Source organism: Cucurbita moschata, unplaced genomic scaffold (genome assembly GCF_002738365.1).
Source record: "Cucurbita moschata cultivar Rifu unplaced genomic scaffold, Cmos_1.0 Cmo_Scf00006, whole genome shotgun sequence".
Lineage (NCBI taxonomy): Eukaryota > Viridiplantae > Streptophyta > Magnoliopsida > Cucurbitales > Cucurbitaceae > Cucurbita > Cucurbita moschata.
In genome coordinates this window covers 446454-470876 of record NW_019268522.1, presented here as the reverse complement: position 1 = coordinate 470876, position 24423 = coordinate 446454, and the positions used below count along the sequence as shown (strand labels likewise).

Sequence of the window (24423 nt, the reverse complement as noted above, 5' to 3'; positions counted from 1 at the left end):
AAACCAAATCAAAATTTTAAAACAAAAAAATAATTCTTATAAACTATAAAAATTAAATCATTACCTACAAAAAAAAAAAAGAAAAAAAAAAGAAAAAAAGGAACTAAATCATTTTAAATTTAAAAGATAGAAATCAAATATTTATAAAATAAAATTTAGAGACTAAAATTGTTATATTATAGTTATCAAATATTTTTTAATTGAAAAAGAATTTAAAAAATCAGAATTTTTTTTAATATAAAGTTTTGTTATTGTTATTTATTATTCCTTTCTCGATCTTTTCTGTCAGTGCTTTGTCTGTGTAGCTGGTTTGTCGAACCCGGTTGGCTTCCCTTTCATTTCGATGGATAAAGCAAAGATTATTATAGAAGTTGGACAATCATTGGAACATGCTCACCCAAATGACTTACAAGAGAATGTGCAATTTTCATACCCATCCTCTTAAATTGGCTAGAATATTACTTCGATCATACCCATCCTCTTTAGGACTAGCGTTCTCGTTGACACTTATTTCCCTCTTCAAAGGATCCGCCCAAACGCACCGCTAAGAAATATTGTCCAACTTTCCTTCTTAGGCTTCCGCTCGAGGTTTTTAAAATACGTATGCTAGGGAAAGGTTTTCACACCCTTACCTTATAAAGGGTGTTTCATTCAAAGGTTTTCACACTCATACCTTATAAAGGGTGGTTTCGTTCTCCTCACAACTGATGTAAGATCTCACAATCTACCCTCTTTGGAGTCAGAGTCTTTGCTGGCACACCGCCTCGTGTCCACCCTTTTTCAGGGCTCAGCCTCCTCGCTGGCACATCCGCCCGATATCTGGCTCAGATACAATCTATAACGGCAGAAGCCCACCGCTATCGGATATTGCCCTCTTTGGACATCCCCTTATAAAGGGTATTTCGTTATCCTGCCCAACCAATGTAGGATCTCACATCACCCCCCTTCAGGCCCTAGCGTCTTTACTGGCACACCGTCCAATATCTGGATTTAATACAATTTGTAACAGCTCAAACCCAACGCATTATTCGCTTTGACCCATTACGTATCGCCATCAGCCTCACAATGTAACACGTCTGCTAAGGAGAGGTTTCCACACCTTTGTAAATAATGATTCATTCCTCTCTCCAAGGTGGGATCTCACAATTGCTTTAAATTCTATTTTAACCCATCAATAATACTTTTAATTTACATTGAATATTTGAAACCAACCAATATTTTTTATAAGCCAAAATTATCATTTTAGCAACGACAATACTCTGTTTACAAGGGGTTGTTGGATGTGAATCTATGTACAACTTGGTTCTTAAATTTGTAGGTTTGTTCCATTGACTAAAATTTCAAAGAAAACGTTCTCGTATTACTGATGAAAGGAAATATGTAAAGACTAAATGTTTGAATGATTAGTAGACACCGAGTTTTGAATAAAATTTTCAATGGGTCTCGAGTTTCTTTTAATAAAAATGTCACGTCATACATGTAGTAGTAGCTCGATTAAAAATAGAAGACAGGTCGTTATAAAACCGAAATAATAAAATTAGCATGAAAATTTAAAATTTAAAATAGAATACTAGCGTCCAAAGAGCATACCAAAAATACAATATTATAATATTTTAAATTTAAACTCGTTATAGTTTTTTTTTTTTTTTAGAAAAAATGTAACAAAAAAATATCAGTAACTTATTATTTTTAAATATTTATATTATTATTTTTTAATTATTGTTACTTTTTATAATATATTATTGATTATAATATAATTATATGATTAAGCTAAAGTTTATAAGGTGTGAAATTGGAAATATTCCACCCAATCTTCACAATGAGAATCATTTCCCTTTTGAGTTTATAACATAATGTATTTCAACCTCACCAACTATACAATAATAAAAATAAAAAATATTATTATAATTTGGTAATGGAGTTGTTACTAATACATTAAAAAAAACTTATTTTTACACCTTGAAAATAATTTTTTAATAAAAAAATGTTAAATTTGACTTATATTAAAAAGTCTAATATTTTAAGGTATATCCCCACGAAATTAATTAATAAAAGTACACCTATTTTAGTGGGAATAATTGAGAAAGTCAAGGATTTGTGGTAAAGCTGCCATTTTGTATACAATTATTTGATACCAAATCTCAATTTATTTACCATTTTTAAGTTCAATTTTCAAATAAACTCAATTTCTTGTTATATAAATAAATAAATAGATATTGTCCTTCTTAGACTTTCTCTTTCAACTTCCCTCAACGCTTTAAAACGCGTCTGGTAGGGAAGGTTTCCATGTCCTTATAAACAGTGGTTCGTTCTCCTCTCAATCAATGTGTACATCACAATCCACCGTTTCAAAACCTTGAGGGGAAGCCTGAAAGGGAAAGCCTAAAGAGTACAACATCTGCTAGCGGTGGATCTGGGCCGTTACAAATAAACAAACAAATAAATTCATTATCATCAAATAAACAAAATCCAATGTCTTAAAAATGCTCGACTAATAAAACGTTACAAAAAGGTCTCACAATTTTTTTTAATTATTATTTTGTTATATTTTCTTGATTGAATTTTCACATTAATATTTATATTAAATCATGGATTTAAAATACTTATTTTTGGAGATTTAAATGCTATTATTGATTATTTAATTATTATTTTTATTGTATTTAGGATAAATATGGAAGTGTTTACTATAAACTTAATATAGTGACATACCATATAAGTTTTGAATGACATTTAATAAATAAAATATAATACAAAAATAATTTAAAAAACATTTTCAAACACGCTAAACAGCTATAACCTGATAGAAATTAGTTTTTTTTTTAATTATATAATATGAATTTATTAATATAAAAATTAGAAAATCAAATGCAAAATGAAGGAAGGTTTTAATAATTCAATATGAAATTGATTTGGTCTAAATTGTGCACTAAAAACAAATAAAAAAGACGAGGATTCGTTAAGAAGCTTAACTACTTAACTCGACCGAAAACTTTCATGTTTTATAGCTGGTGGCAGCTGCCCTGATTTGGACGTGGGTCTACAAGATTATTTATTAACAAAATTATCGCTTAATTTAATATTTTATGTCTAATAAAATATTTTTGAATAATAATAATTTACTAGTTCTTAATTATATAATTTATATGTATTCTTAAAAAAATTAACTTTAGAAAATTTCAATAATATAAATAAATAAATAAATACGATTAGTTTTAGAAGGATTTTTTTTTTGATAATTTGTTGATTTTTTTTTTATTAATTTAGTTTTGTTTATAAAAATTTGAGGAATATCCACCGAAGAATTTATATAAAAAAAAAAGAAAAAAAAAAGGTGAATATATATTTTTTTAAAAATTATTCAAAATTAGATAAATTAATTTAATGAAAATATTTTAATACTATTTTTTACCAAATTTAAAAGTTAGCAGACATGAAACTAGGCCCTTTTGTATTTGGGCCCTTTTTCGGTCATTCAAAAATATAATAAATCTCAAAATTATATGTTTACCTATTTATTTATTTATTTTTTTGTCTAATAATCTTTATTAACCTATTCTATTGTTTTTTTTAATTAGATATAATAAATGAAAAATTGAAAGATTATTGTTATACTAAAATTAATTCTTTTTATATTTAATAAATTTACTATTTTAATTTTTTTAATATGTCGTAAATTTATTATATTAATTTTATAGATTTATTTGAAACAAACTAATGTGACAACCTAAAATAATGATAATATGTATTTTGTATTTATGTGTTGTGTGTTTGATGATGATGATAATAATAATAATAATAATAATAATAATAATAATAATAATAATAATAATAATAATCGAAACGAAGCAGCTGCGTCAAGCAGCTGCTGTAAAGGGGGATGAGGGGCGGCGGACGCGTAGGCTGGAGGCGTGGGATGGATGAGTGGATGATTAGAGGATGTGGAAGCGTATTAGTGCTTGATTAGGCTTTAAAAAGGAAGAAAAACGAAGAATGGTGATTAGCGAAAAACCCAGAAAAACAGAGGAGGAAATTTTTGAGAATTCGAGTTTTGGTTGCTTAAAATTGGACATCAATCGAGGGTAAAGGAAGATGGGTTGTTGCTGAGGAATCATTTGAGGAAGGGGATACGGCCACGAGCTGAATCGGACGGTGATTCGAAGGTAACGAAAAACTCATATCACCGAACCTTTAAATCTCGATATCTTGATTCATACTGCATAATAAGTTATGAAATAAGGCTTGTTAGAACCGTAGTTAGAAGATCTATAAAGTTGTAGAAGAAATCAGAACGAAATTCGAGCTGTAGAGATGAAATTTTTGCTTCGGGACACAACGGGTATTAAAGAAAAAGATTGGGAAAAATTGCAGGGAGGAGAGGTTGAAGACGAGCGTGTGAAGGACACGCGAGGCGCGTGGGAGGCCGCGAGTGGAAGTGCGATTGTGCGCGGATCAGGCGTGTGAGAAACGAACCCCCGACCTTCTGTTGGCGCGTGAGGGCGCGTGAGAAGGTATTTTGGCTCCCGGTTTGTCCCGTTCGACTCCTTTTGACCTGTCCTATCAAAATTGGTCTATACTTATGTTGAAATTGATAAAATATAGGTCTAATAGGAAGGAATTGTGTTGAAATACTATTAAACGTACATTCAAGGGGGAAAAGAAGTTCGCAACCAAGTAAGTAGCGTATCGACCTTTGAACTAGTTCTTAACTTGTTTTACAACATGTGAGTATGTTGTTTACCTGATTAAGAGCTTAATATGTTATGATGAGCTTTGATGATATTTAGTGTTTATTGTATATTGTGACTGCTTGCCTGTGATGTAAGCATGATATAAATGATTGTCAGAATGTTCTATGTGTTGATCATGATACATATATGAAAGCATGCAGTAACTATGAGTATGTTATGCATGTTAATGGAAAGTTTATGACTCTAGATATGCTTATTGGTTGTTGAGCTATGGCTTATTTATATGAGTATGATAGTCTACTAATTCCCGCGGAGTTCCTGGCCAACGCGCTGTGTGCTAAGTCAGGGAGCATGAGTACTCCTGACCGTTGGTATATGAGATAAACAGGCCGCCAGAGCAATTAGTAGACGGGCCGTATTTGACCGAGAGCGAGTCTTACATACGAGTCCGAAAATTCTAGATAAGCATATCGAAGGAGAGTCAGTAACCTAGCTGGAGGTAGCTGAGATACCTCATTAACGAACAGATGACCCTAGTAAGAGAACTAGGAGTCAGTGATGAATAAAACGTAAAAACACCTGGAAAGATTAGTTATGAACCCGTGAATGATAAGCTAGCTACTTACTGAGTAATCTAATTACTCATCAGAATTATTATAACTTTTCTTTCCAGATGTAGATGCTGCAGGCCAGCCGAGGACGAGACCAGCGGGCTAGAGACTACTGGAAATCCATGTCTGGGTCTGTTATGTAATTATGTTTTCGTTGTCAAGAGTTTACCTTAGTCCTTTTAAGTTTTTTTTAAAAGTACTGTTTTTTTTAAATATTTTACTGGATGTTTTTAGAAATATTTTGAATTTTATGATTGGATATCAGAGTCTCTTAATATTGTCGATGGTAACTCCTGTTAATGAGCGGGTGTTACAACTAAAGACCTATTTAATATAAAAAACTTTAAAAATTGAAATATTATTTAATAATATGAAATTCAAAAAATAAAATTAGGAATACTCGTAATTTATTTTTTTTAAAGAAAAATATCTAAAAATAATAAATATGCAAAATTAATAAAATGGTATTTTCAGTAATGAGGTAGTATAAATAGTCATCTGTGTATTTGAATTTGCGCGCTCATTACATTCTGGTTGAGTTTTGCTCAGTCTTTTTAGATATAGAAAGTCCTTCGGTTTACGCCAAATTTCATGAAACTAGGGTTTCGAGAACTAGAAGATTCTCATAGTTCAACTGGTTTTGAATAAAAGGATCTGATGTATTCAGAGGCTACACTAAAGAATGTTGCGGAAGAACGGAAGAGCACAGTATCAGAAGCTACGATTTCTGGTCTATTGCCTGCATTTATGGACGAAGTTGAAGGAGATCCAAGGTAGCCTCTGAAACCTTACTCTTTAGATCGCTATTATCTTTTCTTGTCGTTGAATTCCTTCATAAGCCTTCATTTGATTTATTGTCTTCATTTTCTACCTTTTGAGGCTTATTTTATCGAGTTTCACTGAGTTTTTAGTAATAGATTTGTTTGAGAAGTTGATTTTGTCTAGTCTTGATTCTGATTCTGCAATAAATTTGAAAGAAGGATCTGTCGCGTGTTACAACTCCTACAAAAAGTTCGCATAGAAGTTAGAAATCAGATGTAGATATGGAAGGAAATCTCTATCTCTCAATCGATGGATGAACAACTAAGGTTTCTGAAAAAAAAAAAAAAAAATCATGATAATTGATAAACTCGTATGCTTTAAACTCATAAGTTTGAGTTTAAATGAATTAATCGATAGAAATCTCACATTTCTTAGTTAATCTTAGTTAATCTGTAATATTCGTTTTTAGTATAACATGTGTTCATATCAGTAATACGACATATCTTGATATTCTTTTATGTTTCGTTGTTATTTTAGAAGTAAACATTGTATCTATGTTTGTATCCTTTGAATCTTATAAAATACAGATAAAAATATCAAAGAATGTGTTAGATAAAAATTTAACCGCCTGCATGTCAGACTTCCTTTGGAAGATCGTTTGAGCTCTTATACTAGATCATCGTGATGGAAGAAACTGTACACGAAGAGTAATGTACGTCTCTTCACTTACATTACTCTCATTTTCCTTTTTGCCTCAGAGTAAATTCCTTTTGGAATATTCATATCCAGAAATGACATTAAGTATAACAATCATTTCTAGAAATTTGTTTCGGGAACTCCTATGGAAATCCTTTTCTGCCTTATGATGCCTACTTATCTGATGATTAGTGTTCATAAAATCATTTCGCTAATTGTCATTACATTTTCTAACTGATCACTCTAATCTCGAGATGAATTAATAAAATAGTAGGAAAACAGTTCGATAAAACTTAATTTGTTGCCATCTTCAATCTATAAAAGGTAGAAAAATTCCTCCGATTATCTTCTAAGAGGGAGAAAACGGAAACTTATCCGTTGTTAAAGTTAATCTACGATCTTACAAGTAATGTGTCCTGTTCAAAAGCTTTCTTCTGGAAAAAGCTCCTCTTTGATGGCAGGAGCAATCCATTGGATTTGGATGTACGTTATTTCCCATAGATCATCGCCTTCTTTCTTCATCAATATCTCTTTTTCTCGCATCTTTGTGATTATTTTTCTCAATAATTCTGGGACTAAATCTTTCAAACTTGATTCACCATAACTGCCAAGGTCAGCCTTCATACAAGTATCCATTCTTCTCAATATCCCAAGCCAAAATGTTCGGAACCCTGAACTTTCTGATATTTGTTTCAGGAATAGCAAGTAAACATCTGTCAAGAGGTCCATTGAAATCTTTAGAGTCCCCTCCATGCTTCTTGCCTCTCTTTTTGCATTATCTCTTCTCGAGTACTCCAACATTTTTTCATGCAAATCATCTACCATTGCAAAAACTACAAGGTTAAAAAAGTTGATACAGTTGGTTGAGGTGAAATCCAGTTCTTCTGCCAACATAAAGCTTTTCTTGAGAGATATGACGGCATGGTTTCGTATCTCTTCTCTTCTAGCTAAGCTTGTTTTTCGGAGTGCTTCGCCCAGTTTGATAAATAAAGTCAAGGCAAAATTAGATCCTAAACCTTTGTCCTCTGAGGAGCTACTTGCATTGCTTGCTACACTATAACTGTTCCCTGATTCTGCACAGTAATTCCTGTACCATTGGACCAAGAAATTTACAGAATCTGACAATAAATCTAAAATTTTCAAGTTCTTATCCAACGGGCTATTCTTGAGTGCAACATAACTAAAGGCGCATTCTATGCAGAAGGTATAGTTTGTGCGTGTAATATGCGTCCCATCAGACATCAACATGATCAAAGTTTCGACTCCTTGCTCATAAGTTTCAGGATGTCGACCAGTGGCTGACAACAAATGAAGGAGTGACTTCCAACCAATTGCGGTTTGGAGGTTTGCTGGGTACTCGATTATAATCTTGCTTACTGATTGTGTTATCGACTCAAAGCAAGTATCAAGAATCTCTTTATCAAGCATCCACATTAAATTTATGGACTTGAAGATGAGTTCCTCAGGATGTTTCTCAGGTTGGTAAGTGGAAAGGAGCTTAAGACATACCTTGAAAAGTCCTAAAACAGCCTTTTCTGCAAATGGGATGGCAGAGAAAAGAGGAAATTGAACAACTGTTTGTAGATACTCATGGAAGCTAGGCCAGAAAACCTGAAACCGGTATACATTAGCCAAGGACATTGTTGTGATTAGATCCCAACAGAATCCGACCGTTTCTTCTTCTTCAACTGGTGTGCTAAACTTTTGTCCTTTTCCAGCAGCGGCAAATATTAAAGATCGCCCAAGATTGAGCAGAGCCTCATCATGTAAGCTGGAACTGCTGCTAAAGATGCTCCCAATTCGACATTGCTTAATAAACTTCAAATTTTGTTCAAATTCATTTAAGTTGAGAGATAAGGAATCTTCCATACTATCAAGTGATAAAAATTGTGAAAATCTACCGGCCATGCCAGAAGATTGCTGGGTGCCAAATTTAGGATCTTGAGAAGGGAAAATTACACCTGAATCTGACTTTGCCATATCGTTTGATGTAGTGGAAGCTACTTCAAAGTCAATAACAGATTGGGGAAGTAGTTTAAGTCGTTTGAGTTTTAGTAGGCAATCAACAATGTTTCTCCAACCCCCTCGAATCGAGTCTCCAAAGTTGTTTGCAATCGTGAAAACTGCTAGAGTAGCAAGTTTTGGCTTCAAATCATGACTAAATGCAAAAAGTGTTTCTTCGGTAGATGCGTATGGGTTCAATAGAGTGGTGTATTTAGAAAATATGGCTAGCAGTTCATCAAGAGTGTCCTCCAATCCATACTGTGTTATCTTAGCAATAGAGAACAGTCCTTCAATGCATTCATTTAGCATCTCATCTTCATCTGCATGCTCAAAGAAAGCTGCAAGAGATGCAACTGAAGGACCAGCAACGCAGGCAAACATGTCTCTGCCTAAGCGAGGATCAAAATCACACAACATGAACGGTTGTATAATCTTGGACCTATTCATCAACTCAACCCATTTGCTGGGGTTCATATCAAATTGCAAACCTGACTGTGGTGAGAGAATAATTGCATGATTCGAAATCGAATGAAAAAGCTCAGATAAATAATCTCTAGGAAGATCTTTCCCTGCGTTAATTTCTCTGTTGTTCCTGATAAACTCATCTTCCGTCATCTTTTTCTTCACTTGTGGATTATGTTGATCAGTATTCAGCATGATTAAAGAATAGCAAAGTACAAATACTGTGTCCTTACTCGCAAAGGTATTTGAAGATTGTAGGACATAAAATCTCTCTGAGAATGCCTCTAATATGCGATGAATCTTTTGTGCCTCTCCCGGCAAGCGAAACGTCTCGAGGTAAGTTCGAAGAGCTGTGTCTAAAATCATGCCTGTAAATTCAAAGGTGTCTGTAAACTCTGCTAAAACTCTTACATGAAACTGATCAGGATCTCCAAGATATTCACCAATGAGCTGTTTGTCCAATCCATTAGTGTACCGAAAAAAGAAAGCATAAGCCTTCGGGTCTGGAGGATCAGAAACCAATTGACACAGCTTCAAATACGCTAAACCTTTCTTTTCATCTCGATTGAAATGGTGACCAGCAATCAATACCTTCTTTTTCTGTGCCTTTCTTACTCTCACATAATCAAGCCAATTCTCGTACTGTAAGTCATCTTTGGATTTTTCTTCCCAAAAAGGTCTGTACACATTGACTTGAGCAGGATATATCCTTGAACTGCCACCAGAACTTTCTTCCTTTTCAAGTTTTTCTGCAATGTTGTGAATCATAATTACTAATCCCTCGAAAGCTTGGATCTGTAAAGTGGTTAAGGGGCTTCCCATGGGAAATGAGAGCTTACATAGCAGCTTCCCTATCTCCTCGAACAAATTCCAACGAAGGGGATCACAGTCGTAGTTTACATAGAATTCTAGAATGAAAGAGGACTGCCTGCAGAAGTTGATGATGCCTTCAAGTGCAACTTCTTGGATTTGAGTCGAGTTTCCAAACGATGCTAATCTCAACACCACGTAGATAAAGAAAGCTTCTAATTGAAGTCGAACAAACCTGCCAAGAGAATGAGAAAAAACCAAAAACATTACTTCTAGTTTGGGTTTCCCCTCCTCTACCCATAGAATATAATTGCACAAAATTTCTTTCTAGAAATGAAGTTAGAAATTTCGACCATTGAATTCAGGTTGGCTTGGAAATATTGCATGATAAATTTGATTTGAAGATGGCTAATTCTCTCAAAGCCTAGGAAATAGCATTCTGTTCCATCACTTCTAATTTGGTATTTTGGTCTCTAAATAAGTAACAATATTTATTGGTGTCACGATGCTTGTGTTTAATAATGTTTCAGTTATTTAGATTTGTACAACCTAAATTCTATTGGTGATTTTGCTCAATGGTGACTACTCATTGCTTAGGTTTGGTTTGATTAAGAATTTTAGGGAAAAATATCATTTTTTTTTTGTTCTTTTCATTTAGTAATTAGGCTTTAAAATGTTAAGATGTTACATTCGTATTGTTGAGTTTAGTTTCTTTTTAGTTCCTAAATCTTAGAATTTTAGGCCCTTATTCTTGAATTTTCACTATTAATGTTATAATTAAAATATTATGATGTAGATTTTTTTTAATTAAGTTTAATATTGATGAAAATTTAGTGATAATTAATTAATTTTAAAAAAATAAATCAATTAATGAAAGTTTAACATAAATACCAGAAGTGAGCATGGGTGAAAAAAATTTAATTTTTCTAAATTTTATATTAAGGTGTGAGATGATCTAATATATTATTTCATCTAGTCTTGTGGAAGTTATAAAAAAAAAAAATAGTAATAAAGAGAAAAAAAACTGCACTATAATTCTTTTATTCTCTATGATATATATAGATATATATAAACAATACCTGCGAAGGAAGTGATAGATATTCAAAACTGTACTGCAGATCATGGACAAGACCAGGGGATTAGAACGAGCCCCATAGTGAATAAGATGGTGAAACAGATCATCCTGAATCATTCTCAACAACTTGGGATGCTTCCCTATCGCATCTCCACTTAATCCCACCGCTGAATTTATCAAAACCAATGCAAACAGCTGAACATCCTCATCCGCCGTCCTGGATCCCAACCCATCCACCATTTCCGCCGTTTCCACCACATTCAACAACGAACACAGAAAATGAAACACATCAATCACACACCTTATTCCATACCCTGAATCCATACTCCCCCCTAAATCTGCATCTTCTGTATCTGATTCTGAATCCTCCTCATCTCTAAACTCCATTTCAGGCAATCTCGAGAATATGATCTGTATCAGCTCGTTCATCGTGTACCTGTTCAAGTTTTCAGGTAATTAAATGGTCCAATTACATATACTACTTCCTTCCCTTCCCGTTTTGATTTTTTTAAAAAAATATTGTTCAACCTTTTCTAACAGTAATGATTTTGGAGTTCAAATATTAATATAATTAAATTTCTTTTAACATCATTATTGGAATGTTCACTTCTGCAGGTTGATCTAAAAAAAGAGATTTGATCGTACCTTGCCGTCCGTTGCAGCAAATCCCCTCTGCTAGCTGATTGTTGAACCACATTGAAGCACGTGTTTACAATGGTACAGACTGATTGATCGTTTAACAGATACGAAGCTCTGTGGTTCATTAATCCGGCAAGAACCTGCAGAATCTTCATCATCACGGCGTCTTCGGTTACGACGTCAGTTTTTTCCAGTTTGCAATTAGTGATGCCTAATACGATTAAATTGATTGCATCTTTGGCTCCTGGAGTCTTCTCCTCGAAGATTTCGACCTTTATTATTTTCAGCAAGGCCGAGAGAGCGACGCCGGTGGCGGCCGCCGGAATGTCGTCGCTCTGTATCACGTCGAGGATCGGAGAAATGTAGATGGATGGGTCGATGGTTCGCCATTTTTGCTGTGGTTGAAATATTAAAGCTCGAAGGGATTTCAAGGATTGTTGGATAGACGAATCGTAAGTGTCGTCTGCGGTGCATATGTACGGCGCGTTTAGTTCCGACGGTGGACGGCGGATGACGGCGAGGACGGCGCCAACTTCGGTGTTTAACATGCAGGAGAGGCCTAGCTCTCTTCGCTTGGATTTTGAGGATTCTTTTCCATCATCATGGCGTGAGGATCGCTTCTCCATGAGAATGAAAAAATTGGTTTGGAAATGGAAGGGATTGGGAAGGACGATGATGGAAGTGAAGAAAACGGATTTAAGTTGGTGGAGGGAATGTTTATGGCTGAAATTGAAGATTTGAATGATTCTATTACCATCAAAATCTCCAGATTTGTTCAGTTATTATGGTGTATTTTTGGTCGCCCGACAGTGAGGCTCTGCGTGTGCCACTCTCGCTCGCTCGCTCCCTCTCTCTCTCTCTCTCTCTCTCTCTCTCTCTCTCTCTCTCTCTCTCTCCCCTCGTATGATTTATATAACTCGCCCACGGTTGAATCAGTCAAAGGATAAGCTTTCTCGCCACTTCATTTTCCAAGGTTAGTTCTCTTCCCTTCTCTTCTAAGTATCAAATTTCTATTGTTTTCATTTTCTTTAAGGTTAATGACTGATTACAAAAAAATGAAAATAATAATATAATAAAACAAAATATTATTTTGATATTATATTTATAATATATTTTAGAAAAATTATTAGTTTCTATTAAAAGTTTATAGATTGAATTGTTCTTAACTAGTAGTATATGAACTAAATTATTATTTACTAGTTAAATTGTTATTTAAAACAAAAAATATTTTTAGTATTTTTTCTTGTTCCTGGATAATCACTTGTTGGATTGTTGTCTTTTATTATTAATTTGAAGTGAGTTTTCTGCTTTGTTAATTATAAGTAATTTGGCACAATTCTTACAACTAACCAATATAATCGTAAATTTCGTTGAACTAATTTTGAAGATAATTTTTTAGAAATTATTTACAACTAACCACTCTTTTTATTTCTTCTTAGTTCAACTCCAGCTTTTATTTCTTCATTTTTAATCTTTAACACTTGAATTTTTTTTTTCTTGTTTGTAAACTCTTATTTTATTTTCTTTAAGTTTCAGCTTTATTTCTTCACTTTAATCTTTAAAATTTGTGAAAATTTTACTGTTTTTAGTTCAATTCCTATTTTATTTTGAACTTCAAATTTTACTTCATTTTAATCTTTAAAACTTGAATTTCTTCTCCTTAGTTCAACTCTTATCTTATTTTCTGGACTTTTAATATTAGTTCTTCATTTTGATCTTTAAAATTTGTAAAATTCTTATTTTAGTTTTACTACTATTTTACTTTTTGAACTTCCACTTTATTTCTGAAATTTTTTCTTGGTTTTAGTTCAACTTCTATTTTATTTTGAGCTTCTAGCTTTATTTCTTCATTTTAATCTTTAAAACGTGTAAAATTCTTATTTTTAGTTCATTTCCTATTTTATTTTTTGAACTTCCATTTCAATTTCATCATTTTGATCATTAAAACTTTTGAAATTCTTTTTGTTTTTAGTTTTACTCCTATTTTATTTTCTAAACTTGCAGCTTTGATCTTTAAACTTTATAAATTTCTTCTATTTTTAGTTCGACTCCTATTTTATTTTATGAACTTACAGATTTATTTCTTAATTTTGACTTTTAAAATTTGTGAGATTTTTCTTATTTTTAGTCAACTCCTATTTCATTATCTGAACTTCTAGTTTCATTTTTTTCATTTTAATCTTTAAAATTTGTGAAATTCTTCTTGTTCTTAGTTCAGCTTCAATTTTATTTTCTGAACTTCTAGCTTTATTTCTTCACTTTAATCTTTAAAATTTGTGAAATTCTTCCTAATTTTAGGTCAACTCCTGTATTTATTTTTAAAACTTAAAGCTTTATTTCTTCATTTCAGCCTTTAAAATTTATGAAATTCTTTTTAGTTCAACTCTTATTTATTTTCTAAACTTTCAGCAATTCTTCATTTCAATCTTTAAAATTTGTGAAAATATTCTTGTTTTTAGTTCAACTCCTATTTCATTTTCTGAACAGAAAGCTTTATTTTTTCATTTTAGTCTTTAAAATTTGTGAAATTGTAATTATTTTTAGTTAAACTCCTATTTTATTTTATGAACTTCCAGCTTTATTTCTTCAATTTAGTCTTTAGAAATTCTTAATTGTTTTTAGTTCAACCCCTATTTTATTTTCTGAACTGTCAGTTTTGTTTCTTCATTTTAATCTTTAAAATTTGTGAAATTCTTATTGTTTTAGTTCAATTCCTATTTTAATTTCTAAACTTCCCACTTTATTTCTTCATTTCAATCTTTAAAATTTGTTACATATGGTTTAATAACAATGTGTTTTTTATTGTTTAATTTTATTTTATAAACTAAATCAATAAAAGTACTCTTAAAATTTTGCCCTTTTATCTCAAAAATACCAATGAACTTTTCAATGTTTCAAAAACACTCTTAAACATTCAAAAAGTCTAAAAATCTACTTTTATTCCATCAAAAAAGTTAATCTTATTATTAATTTTGAATGGAAATTGTTAATTTTTTAAAAAGATATCATCGAACTTTCAAAATAGTTTAAAAATATCTTCAAACTAAGAAAGTGTTTTAAAAAGAACATTAAGTTTTTAAAAGTTATTTGAAATTTTATAAATAATATTAACATTAAAAATATTTTTAAATAGTTAAAACATATTATTAAAACTAAGTTGAAGAGTATTTTTTTAATTAAAAGCAAAAAGTTTCAAATCAAACAATTTTCATCGGGATATTTTTAAAAAAGTTTTTTAAAATATATTAGAAACTTTTAAAAGTTTAATTTTTTTTAAAATAAGGTATAAAGTTTAAAAATATTTTTATTAATTTAACCGGTAGAAAATAAGTTAAAATAACCCAAGATAACAACCGGAGAATGAAAACGTATATGATTAAAAAAGAAGTTTCAAGAAGTAAGATAGATTTTAGATGACTATATTTTATTCTTACAAATTAGGTTTTTCAAACAAATGTACATAAAATTTTATAAATAATTTCAAAAACTAAAAAACTTATGAATTGTCGAACAAGTATTTTATATTTAAAACTTGGTTCCCAATACAAAATTAGTTTTCGATTTTGAGTTAAAACTAAAGAATTATCAACAATCTGGTCAATATTTTTTTTAATATTTAAAAAATTGGATTTTCAGAATAAATTTACTTACCAATTCAAAAACATTTAATAATTTTAAAAACTAATAAATAAATAAATTATTAAACGCTAAAGTATAGAAAAATAATATTTTAACTTTGTCTTTGGTTTCAAAAGTACTTTTATTAGAGCTGCAATATATCCTTACTTCTCATAAAGGTTTTAAAAACTATGTTTGACTATCTAATAGCCAAAAATGAAATGATATTAGCATTATTCTATTGAAGTAAATAAATATAATTTCTAAATGCATGCTCTAATCTAAATTGACAATATAGCCTCCCGGCCATAAAAAGCGTGCTTGTGTGTGCGTGTGGTTTTTTTTATTATTTTTCTGTTGGATCGAGATCAAGCCAATAATTAGCCTGCCAGTTTTTTCTGTACAAAATATAAGCCCCCACAGACTAAAGGACTTAAAATAATACCACAAAATCATTAAAGATTATACTAACCTTGGACTGATACGATCTCTTACGCTTATACCATAAACGAAATAATGTATAAAAAGCATCATTATCGTAAAGATTGTTACCTTGAAACTCGGAGACTGTGATTAGAGTTTTCAACCACTCTTCATGAAGAGTGGTAACTCCAATCGTCGTTCGCTCAATCTGAAGTTCTCTCTGATGGTTTTCTTGAAGCTGCTTCAAGAGCTCGACCTGAAATTCCAGCCACTGTTGCTACTTGCAGCCCGTACCATGGCGAAGGCGGTCTAGAAAAACCAGCTCTTGGCCCTTGAATGTGCAGGCCATGTGTTGAAGCATGACGTGAGGATGAGAGGCAAACTCCTTTGTTAGAGGGTGGTAGTGAGTAGCAAATAGCAGTCGACAGTTCACCTTTTCAATGAGATGGGGACGCACCTGATGAAACAATTTATAGATAAAGTTAATTTCGAGTTTATACAACTTTTCAATGACATGTCTTAAATGTTCAAAACTTTCAGAAAAACATCTTGAACTCTATTACATACTTTTCAAAATGACTTTTCATAAATATTTTTAAATTACTCCTAGATAAGAAAAATTAATAAAATATTGAACAAGTTAATTTCTTCTATCTATAATTTAGTAAACATATAAACTAGAAAGAAATTACTGGTACGGTCGAAAATTTTATGCTCAAGAATAATCGTCAAGGAGACGAATCAAAAGGGATACTTACAGCATAGGCAATGGCATAGCCATTGAAGGCGCCAGTTCCACGGCCAAGTTCATCAGGAATAACAAGAGAATCTTGAGTAGCATGTTGAAGAGCTGAAGCTGTTTCTGAACATTCAACAAGGAAATCAGTTCGGGTCGGTTTAGAAGCGGAAGTCATTAATCGCAACAGTTATATGATAAGACAAATTTACCATCAGACTCGACGTGATTAATAAGCCCTCCAAGAGCACATAGATCAATGTCATCATGGAATGTGCTTTCATTTGTATGAATCAGAAGTTTTAGCATCTGAAGCTTCTAGAAAACCTGAAGTGTTGACCCTGATGTGGATTCTAGAGCAGTGGAACCTGCAGGATGAGTAGAATAAGAACGTGGAGAATATAACCATTATAGCTCAAACATGGTGAAACCAAGGCTATTTTTCAACCCACTTCCAAACAACTCCCTCGTCGTTAACAAGAACATAAGAGATACTCGAGAAACCCATGGTCAATACAAAGCAAATACATCAAAACACATAAATATGCATTTCAGTTCACCAAAAGTCAATCACGTTCAATTTAAATCTCATGATTTTAGAACAATGTATAATAGAATTTCAGTAACTTAATAATTGAATAAATAGTTAGTACAAGTGAACACTAACCACTAGGAATTTGACATTAGAAAAAGAGGAAAGACATATGTATGACACGTGATAAATAAAAAGAAAAAACGCGACCTTTTCACTCTTCAAAATAAGTTTTCTATTATAAAGACACAAAAAGAACCAACCAGTTGGCAAGTATTTCTTGAGAACTTTGTGTTTCTTAAGATAGTCCAACAAACAATAAATTGTGGAAGTTGAGGTAAAATTTTCCGAAGATAAATATATCAATCAATTAAATGAAAACCTAAAGTCCGAGGTGGAGAGGAAAGACTCACCACGAGATTCATATATTATTTCTTTTGGAGGCACCTAGAGAAACCACAAATGTACATATTACTATCATATTTGCAGAAGCAAATAACAGAAATGCAAAAATGGACAATTTGAATTGCCTAATTGCATCAAGAGAGTGCCCAGAGCAGCACAGGAAGCACCATAATGGATAGAACCAGTCCAAAAATTGAAAGCAGCCCAATCAATAAAAGCAATGAGATTTAATATGTTAATTCCCCGGAATAGATCCCTCAAACTGCTGATTAACTGAGAACTTTTATAATTTTGAAAAAGAACAGATAAGAGAAATAACTGAGCCTCGAACCCAAAACTGAAAGGGAAAGGGACAATTTAAGTTATTTAGAACCACAATAGTCGTTTTTCCAACAAACTGGATGGGAAAATGCAGAATCAATATCCGTATATTTGCGACCAATGAATATGCAGAATCAATATCACTGGCAGCCATAAATTTGCGACCATTAAATATGCAGAATCAATATCCGTATATTATCTGAAGTAACATACTTACAGAATTTGCACATCTGGTTTTTGTTTGATCCGAAGATTCCAACTGCTCAATTCGCCCAACTTTACATCTTCATAAAGATTGTCACAGAAAAGTGTTAGCCTCACCTTACATGCTCAAAATAAATAGCACAAAAACATCATGCTAATGTAAATTTGCATGAAGGTTTTTATTAAGCTATAATGTCCCTGGTTCACTCATTTTCTGTTTGGTCCCCTTTGCTCTCTCTACAGATACATCATCAACAAAACGACAGAGTTCTCAACATCCTTACTCTCATGCAACGAGCTTTTGGGATATCGTTGGTATATGCATAACTTAAAAGATGAAGAAATAGATAGACTGGTAAAAACAAGTGTTAGAATTTTATCTAACCTGCCTGCATTTCCCAACGCCACTTAATGTCATTTTCCAGTCAAGCTCCTTGTGACCGATTTCAGCATCTTGTTCATAAAGCTCATAGAACTTGCCCTGAGATGTGCAAAAGAGATTTCATAATCTTAGATTTATGAAATAAAGGTAGTGTACAATTACACATTGAAAAGCATCCACCAACCAAAGCAAAGTCTCCTAGGAGTATAACCAAAGTATAAGAGGGAGGATCGTGACTAAGATAGAGAAAAATATGTTCTGTACCTTATTAATCTATCAGTGCATGTGCTTAGAAGAAAGCACAGAAAATATAAATCTCAATCAAAAGTCAAGAACGATTCCTGAATTTGGAGAAAATGTCGGCCATTAAAAAGGTGAAGACTACTATTCCTATTCCTAGATTCATATTCACCATTTTCTTCTTTCTTTCTTTTCATCTCTGCTTCAAATGGATCCAAAATGGATTAAAACTTATTATCATTTCAACGATTAAAACCAAATCCTGGATAACAAAACTCATTTAGATTACCGTTCCAAATTAACCTTTGTACAAATGATATTAATAATTCATATGGTTGCAAATTGTGGAGATACACTAATTTAGCATGGTAAAATGAAATCGACAATTATTCAGAGTAAAGACATATATCAATTTCAGGAGCTAATTCATGCAATGATACTGTTGGACAATATAAACAAACCGCTGACACATTTTCTTCAGCACATCAGTTGGTATGTATAGTGTTTTATCATTATAAAGAGGATAGCCAGCCTTTCTACCATTAGAATCTTTGATTTGAGAGGTTTGCTGGTTGCATCAGAAACTTCATTGAGAATATTGGCCAAGTTCATTTTGTAATGAAGGAGTTTAACTATTTTGGTAGTTTTACCAATCCTCGAGATAAACCTATTGAGATCTCTTCGAACGGGATACAGAAGGTCGCATGCCTGGTGTTTCGAGTCCAACAAGGTCATCGTCGCTTTCAATATTCTAGACAGGTGTTCAACGTCCGTTTAAATTTGCAATGTATAGAAGCTACCTCTAGTTTTGGAATTTCTTTTGGATCTAATATCGGCAGAAGAAATGCAACGTAACTAAGAAGAACCTTTCCGAACCTCGTTCTGATATGAATATTTTTTAACCTCGTCTCTAGGATTCACTAAGACATAATAAAATGCAACTCAATCATAGAACGATCTACGAAATTGAAAAGCATGTCTATAATGCATTTGATTTTTACAAAAACTAGAGACGGCGATGCAACAATGTTACAGAAACAGTATTCTACAAGATACGAATGGAGAACACAGAATGTAGTCTATCATATCGACTAGAAATCCAAAAACGCATTGGCTTAGTTAGTTTAGCTTCAACATTACCTCTCGTCCGCCTTGCGTTTATCGTCTACTCTCACAAATCTATGCATGATGCTCGAAAAGAGAGAAGAGCCTCTATTCTTCTCCATCGAAAAATCTTCCAAGACACCTTCTCCAGTGGAGCGTCGGTTCCTTAATCTCCTGGGAGGAATCCGCGGTGGTTTGGATATCAAACTGCTCCAAACCGACAAAGCTTTGTTTCGCCGGAAAGCGAGTGAACCGCAGGCTAATGTAGGAGGCACCGCCATCGGAACTCCGATTATCGAACGGAGATTTTAGGAAGAAAATTAACAAAGATTTCGCGTTTTTCGCGATGAAGTTGTGGAAACTTCGCTAGAACAGGAGAGAGCATTATAAACGTAAATTGCAATGGTTGAAAATGGCGCCAAAACGATTGCAATTCCGTGAATAATCAATTTATTATTTATACTGAAATATGGCTTAAATTACATTTTTAGCCTTTCTATTTTAACTATTATTTCCGAGTTTCCTTTTTGTTTCTCTTTATATATAATTACAATTCATTTTATATATAATTTTCATATTTATTAAAGAAACCTTTAAATTTATAATAATTACAATCCTTGCCACGCACGCATCTCATTCCCACCGAAAAAAGACCCGACGAATATAAACGAACGAGGTGCCACGTCATCGTCTTCCAAATAGAAACCTCAAGAACGTTCGAGAAACAGCAAGCACTCCAAAGCGATGAAGAACTTTCCAGAGAAGAACTCCGCTATAAAATCCAAAAGCCCCCATCAAATAAACATTCAAAACAAAATCGATCAAAATCTCTCCATATTCCATCATAGTTCCTTCCATTTCCTAATCAATTTCTAATCGATCGATCAACTTCTAATCTACCAATGCCGAGCCGATTCCCGGGAGCCATATCTCAAGATTGGGAGCCTGTAGTGCTCCACAAGTCCAAGCCAAAGGCGCAGGACCTTCGCGATCCAAAGGCCGTGAACCAAGCGATTCGATCCGGCGCGCCCGTCCTGACCGTGAAGAAGTTCGACGCCGGTTCGAACAAGAAAGCCACAGCAGCGCCGGTGAACGCGAGAAAGCTCGAGGAAGGAACCGAGCCGGCGGCGCTCGACCGGGTACCGACGGAGGTGAGGCATGCCATTCAGAAGGCGCGGCTGGAGAAGAAGATGAGCCAAGCGGAACTTGGGAAGCAGATTAACGAGAGGACTCAGGTGGTGCAGGAGTATGAGAATGGAAAGGCTGTGCCGAATCAGGCCGTTTTGGCTAAGATGGAGAAGGTCTTGGGCGTCAAGCTTCGAGGCAAATCTGGAAAGTAATTTCGGAAGCTGTACCAATGGCGGTTTCATGTAATTAAAATGGACCGTTAGTTTAGGTTTTGTTGTTTGGTGACGGTGATCCGTTTGGGATGATTAGGAGAAAATTGGGCTGAGATGGGAAATGGGCTTTTTATTTGTAATAATTTACATTTAAAATGCTTTTTATGTCGGAGAACCCAATGTATAATATTATCTACTTTGCATATCCAAAGCCCTTTGGATTTAGCATAAGCTCTGATTTGGATTTCTCGAATATATAAATTGAATATATATAAATTCATGATATTTCTTTAAATTGGATGAGGTAAAAAAATTTCTATCATACATTGGATGAGGTAAAAAAATTTCTATCATACACAAGGGCGGCCTGACTCGAAATGGACAACGGAAGGGCCTGACTCTAAGATCAGGCCGAAAGGCGTAGTCGATGGACAACGGGTGAATATTCGAGTATTCTGATATGGCTAGCTAGAACCACAAAAACTCCCATCTCACTCCCATCTCACTTTCTCAATTTTTCAAAATAATAAAATGTAGTAGTGAAGAGTAATATTATCAGCTCAATTTTTAAAATTACAATTAATTTGATTTAATTAGATTTAATTAGATTGTAACACGTGGCAAAAGCTATATTATCCCCTAATTAACAAAGCAAATTATATTTATAAGTAAATAAAGAATAATGAATTTCAAGTATTATAATAGCAATTTCTTCACCAATAAACGGAGAAAAAACTACAAAATAAAATAAAAATTACATATCCAAACGCCGTAAGAATTATCAATGGAAAATGTAGGTAACCGCGAGAGCAACCATAAGAAGAACGTAAGCAATTCCTTGGTCAATTGCAGCGCCTGCAACAACAAACAATAACACAATAAATTGTAAATTCAATCCCTTAATTTCAATAAAATTTCAATTTGGTTATTATCATTTTAAAAATTTTAATTTAATTCTGATTTCTATTTATTTATGACATGATTGTTCTAGTTTAGGGAATCACATGTACGTGAGACAAAGTCAAGAAGCAGTAAAAATCACTAAGACTCCAAAGGAGTCGAGCCTAAAGGGAGGCGTGTTTTTGTTCGCGGAGAGGTGTTAAATGATGAAAGAAAAAGGAGACAAGCTTCTTTGAAGGTAGTAAAAAATGACTAAGACTCCAAAGAAGTCAATTATTGATTAAGGGGAGACGTGTTTTTGTTTGAGGGGAGATGTTGGATGATGAAAGTCTCACAACGACTAATTTAGAGAATGATCTCATGCGACTGTGGAGAATTTTATGTGACAATAATTCTAAAACGTACATTGAAAATTTTGAAACTAAAAAAAATTAATTGAAAGTAAATTCAAAACTAAAATTCAAATCTGAAATTAAATTGTAACTTTTTAAATCGAAAATTTACCGAAATCCACCAAATTTTTAGTCTAACGAAAAATCAACGCCAGAACTCGCCGGAAAACTCACCGTCGCTCGAAGGACCCGCCGCCGGGGAAATATCGTGGGAGTGACCGTAAGCCAATTGCAGAAGAATCAAGAACACGAAGCCGACGATCGGAACGGCTGTTAGCTTCATCGGACTCATCATTCTCGAGTGGAAGCGAAGAATCTCTGAAAAATGTTAACAAAATTTATCTTCTCTTGAATACGAAGAGGATCGGAAATAACAGAGAACCTCAAATTGGAGTTGATTTGGATTTACAGATTGAAAATTAGGGTTTTATACGAACAAAATTGGGGATTTTTCCAGGAAACAGGACGCGAATTTGGACGAGTCAAAAACGCGAATTTGACTGAGTTGGCGGCTCGTTGACTTGGACACGCCTACGATTGCGACTTAACGTGGGACGGCGACGGGCAATTTGAGAGGATGCCTCGTGGCCTGAAGTTCCGTATTTTAATTTTATTTATTTATTAAATTACAAATTTACTATTTAGATAGTACAATTTTTTTTTAAATATTAGTCTTTATTATTTAGGAGAGCTTTATATAAAATAATGGCTATTTATAAAGTTTTATGAGATTATAGAAATGAAATTTATATTTTTTTTAAATGATTAAATTTATAATTTAATTTCTTTGGTAATAATTTTAATATTGTTGTTTTTAGACCAAAATTAAAAATTTTCAACGATATAAGTTTTAGAAATGGAGAAAGAAAACAAAATGTTAATGGAGAAAGAAAACAAAACGTTTGTTTTTATTTGGAAGTTATGAGATGAATTAAATTGTACGTAATTTGTAGTCAACTTACCTTCTCTCTATATAAAATAGTCAATTTTTTAATGTGTGATTTGACTAAATTAATAAAAATATTTAATTTTATATCTAATCTTAAAAATACATTAAAAATTTCACTAAAAAATTATATTTAAATAGTCTAAACTAATAACATATTTTTAAAATTTAAGAAAATACCACAAAAATAAAACAACTCAACAAAAATAAATTAATTAGTTCAATTAGCACCCAAAAAAATAAAATAATAATAATCTAAAGGCCAAAAACATTTCTTATTACACAAATTAAATAAATAAAAGAAGATATAAGCAAGTTCGAACCTTGGAATGGAATATAGAAAGTTTTCCTCATCCTTGAAAATATTAAGAAACTTGGAAATTGAACTTAAAAAAGTCTCTTTTAAAGCGAGATGGGGATGGGGTAAGTCGAGGATTGGGAACGAAAAATATAATCCTCACCTCCAGTCTCATTTATCTAACGAGAATAAATCTTTCTCCACTCCCTCCTTTATTAAATAGACATCTCTATTCGTCAGTATAGACCTTATCCACGGACTCACAACAACACGAAAATGACTCACAACAACACGAAAAAAAGGCCTTAACTTCGAAAAAATAAATTAAAAAACACCAACCTCGCCTGATTCTTGCGAAATTCAAAAGAAAATAAAAATAAAAAAGAGAGGACTAAAATTGAGACGAAAGATAAAATTAGGAGACAAAAAACCAGACAAATTTTGGGTTTGACAAAGAATGTGTAAGGAGCTGCAATAATTGAAAGATAATAACTAATAAGGTTGACAATTAAAAGAGATAGAGGTATAATCTAACCACCTAAACTCATTCCCACCCTTGTTCTAAAGGGGTAGGCCATGGCTATTTGCCTTTTCTTCTCAATACATAAGCTAAACCACTTCAATATGTTCCTAAAAAGACACCACTCTATTTCTTATCACCGGTAACAACTCAAACCCACCGCTAACAAATGTTGCCCGTTTTGGCCCATTACGTATCACCGTCAATTTCATGGAATTAAAATGCATATAATAGAGAGAAATTTCCACACCCTTATAAGACATATTTCGTTTCCCTTTCCAACCAATGTAGGATCTCACAATCCACCCCTTGGGG

The 24423-nt window shown here is 32.9% G+C and overlaps 2 protein-coding genes, 2 long non-coding RNA genes and 1 pseudogene across 4 annotated transcripts; 2 read left to right on the top strand and 3 right to left on the bottom strand.

The window, feature by feature from the left end:
• Positions 1 to 4119: 4119 nt before the first annotated feature.
• Positions 4120 to 4705, top strand: LOC111444364. Its single transcript, XR_002710685.1, has 3 exons — positions 4120 to 4160; positions 4369 to 4508; positions 4600 to 4705. It is a non-coding gene; the product is annotated as an uncharacterized LOC111444364 (long non-coding RNA).
• Positions 4706 to 7036: 2331 nt separating this feature from the next.
• On the bottom strand, positions 7037 to 12593 carry LOC111443895 (ARF guanine-nucleotide exchange factor GNL2). The gene is made up of 3 exons (XM_023081741.1): positions 11754 to 12593; positions 11113 to 11544; positions 7037 to 10268 (listed from the first exon to the last, which is right to left on the bottom strand). The coding sequence occupies exons 1-3, from the start codon at positions 12371 to 12373 to the stop codon at positions 7178 to 7180; spliced, it is 4143 nt and encodes a 1380-aa protein (XP_022937509.1). The 5' UTR covers positions 12374 to 12593; the 3' UTR covers positions 7037 to 7177.
• Positions 12594 to 15798: 3205 nt separating this feature from the next.
• Positions 15799 to 20570, bottom strand: LOC111444432 (annotated as a pseudogene).
• Positions 20518 to 21257, top strand: LOC111443860 (multiprotein-bridging factor 1c). The gene has a single exon (XM_023081686.1). The coding sequence runs from the start codon at positions 20615 to 20617 to the stop codon at positions 21050 to 21052; it is 438 nt and encodes a 145-aa protein (XP_022937454.1). The 5' UTR covers positions 20518 to 20614; the 3' UTR covers positions 21053 to 21257.
• Positions 21258 to 21695: 438 nt separating this feature from the next.
• LOC111443861 lies at positions 21696 to 22987 on the bottom strand. The gene is made up of 2 exons (XR_002710574.1): positions 22519 to 22987; positions 21696 to 21907 (listed from the first exon to the last, which is right to left on the bottom strand). It is a non-coding gene; the product is annotated as an uncharacterized LOC111443861 (long non-coding RNA).
• Positions 22988 to 24423: the final 1436 nt, after the last annotated feature.

What these genes read in the sequence shown, in the direction of transcription:
- LOC111443895 (XM_023081741.1), bottom strand. Translation starts at nt 12,373, where the DNA reads ATGGAGAAGCGATCCTCACGCCATGATGATGGAAAAGAATCCTCAAAA. An exon ending in TTGCTGCAACGGACGGCAAG is followed by an intron (nt 11,545 to 11,753) that starts GTACGATCAAAT and finishes AAACTTGAACAG; the next exon opens with GTACACGATGAACGAGCTGA. An exon ending in ATCTATCACTTCCTTCGCAG is followed by an intron (nt 10,269 to 11,112) that starts GTATTGTTTATA and finishes TTCTCTTGGCAG; the next exon opens with GTTTGTTCGACTTCAATTAG.
- LOC111443860 (XM_023081686.1), top strand. Translation starts at nt 20,615, where the DNA reads ATGCCGAGCCGATTCCCGGGAGCCATATCTCAAGATTGGGAGCCTGTA.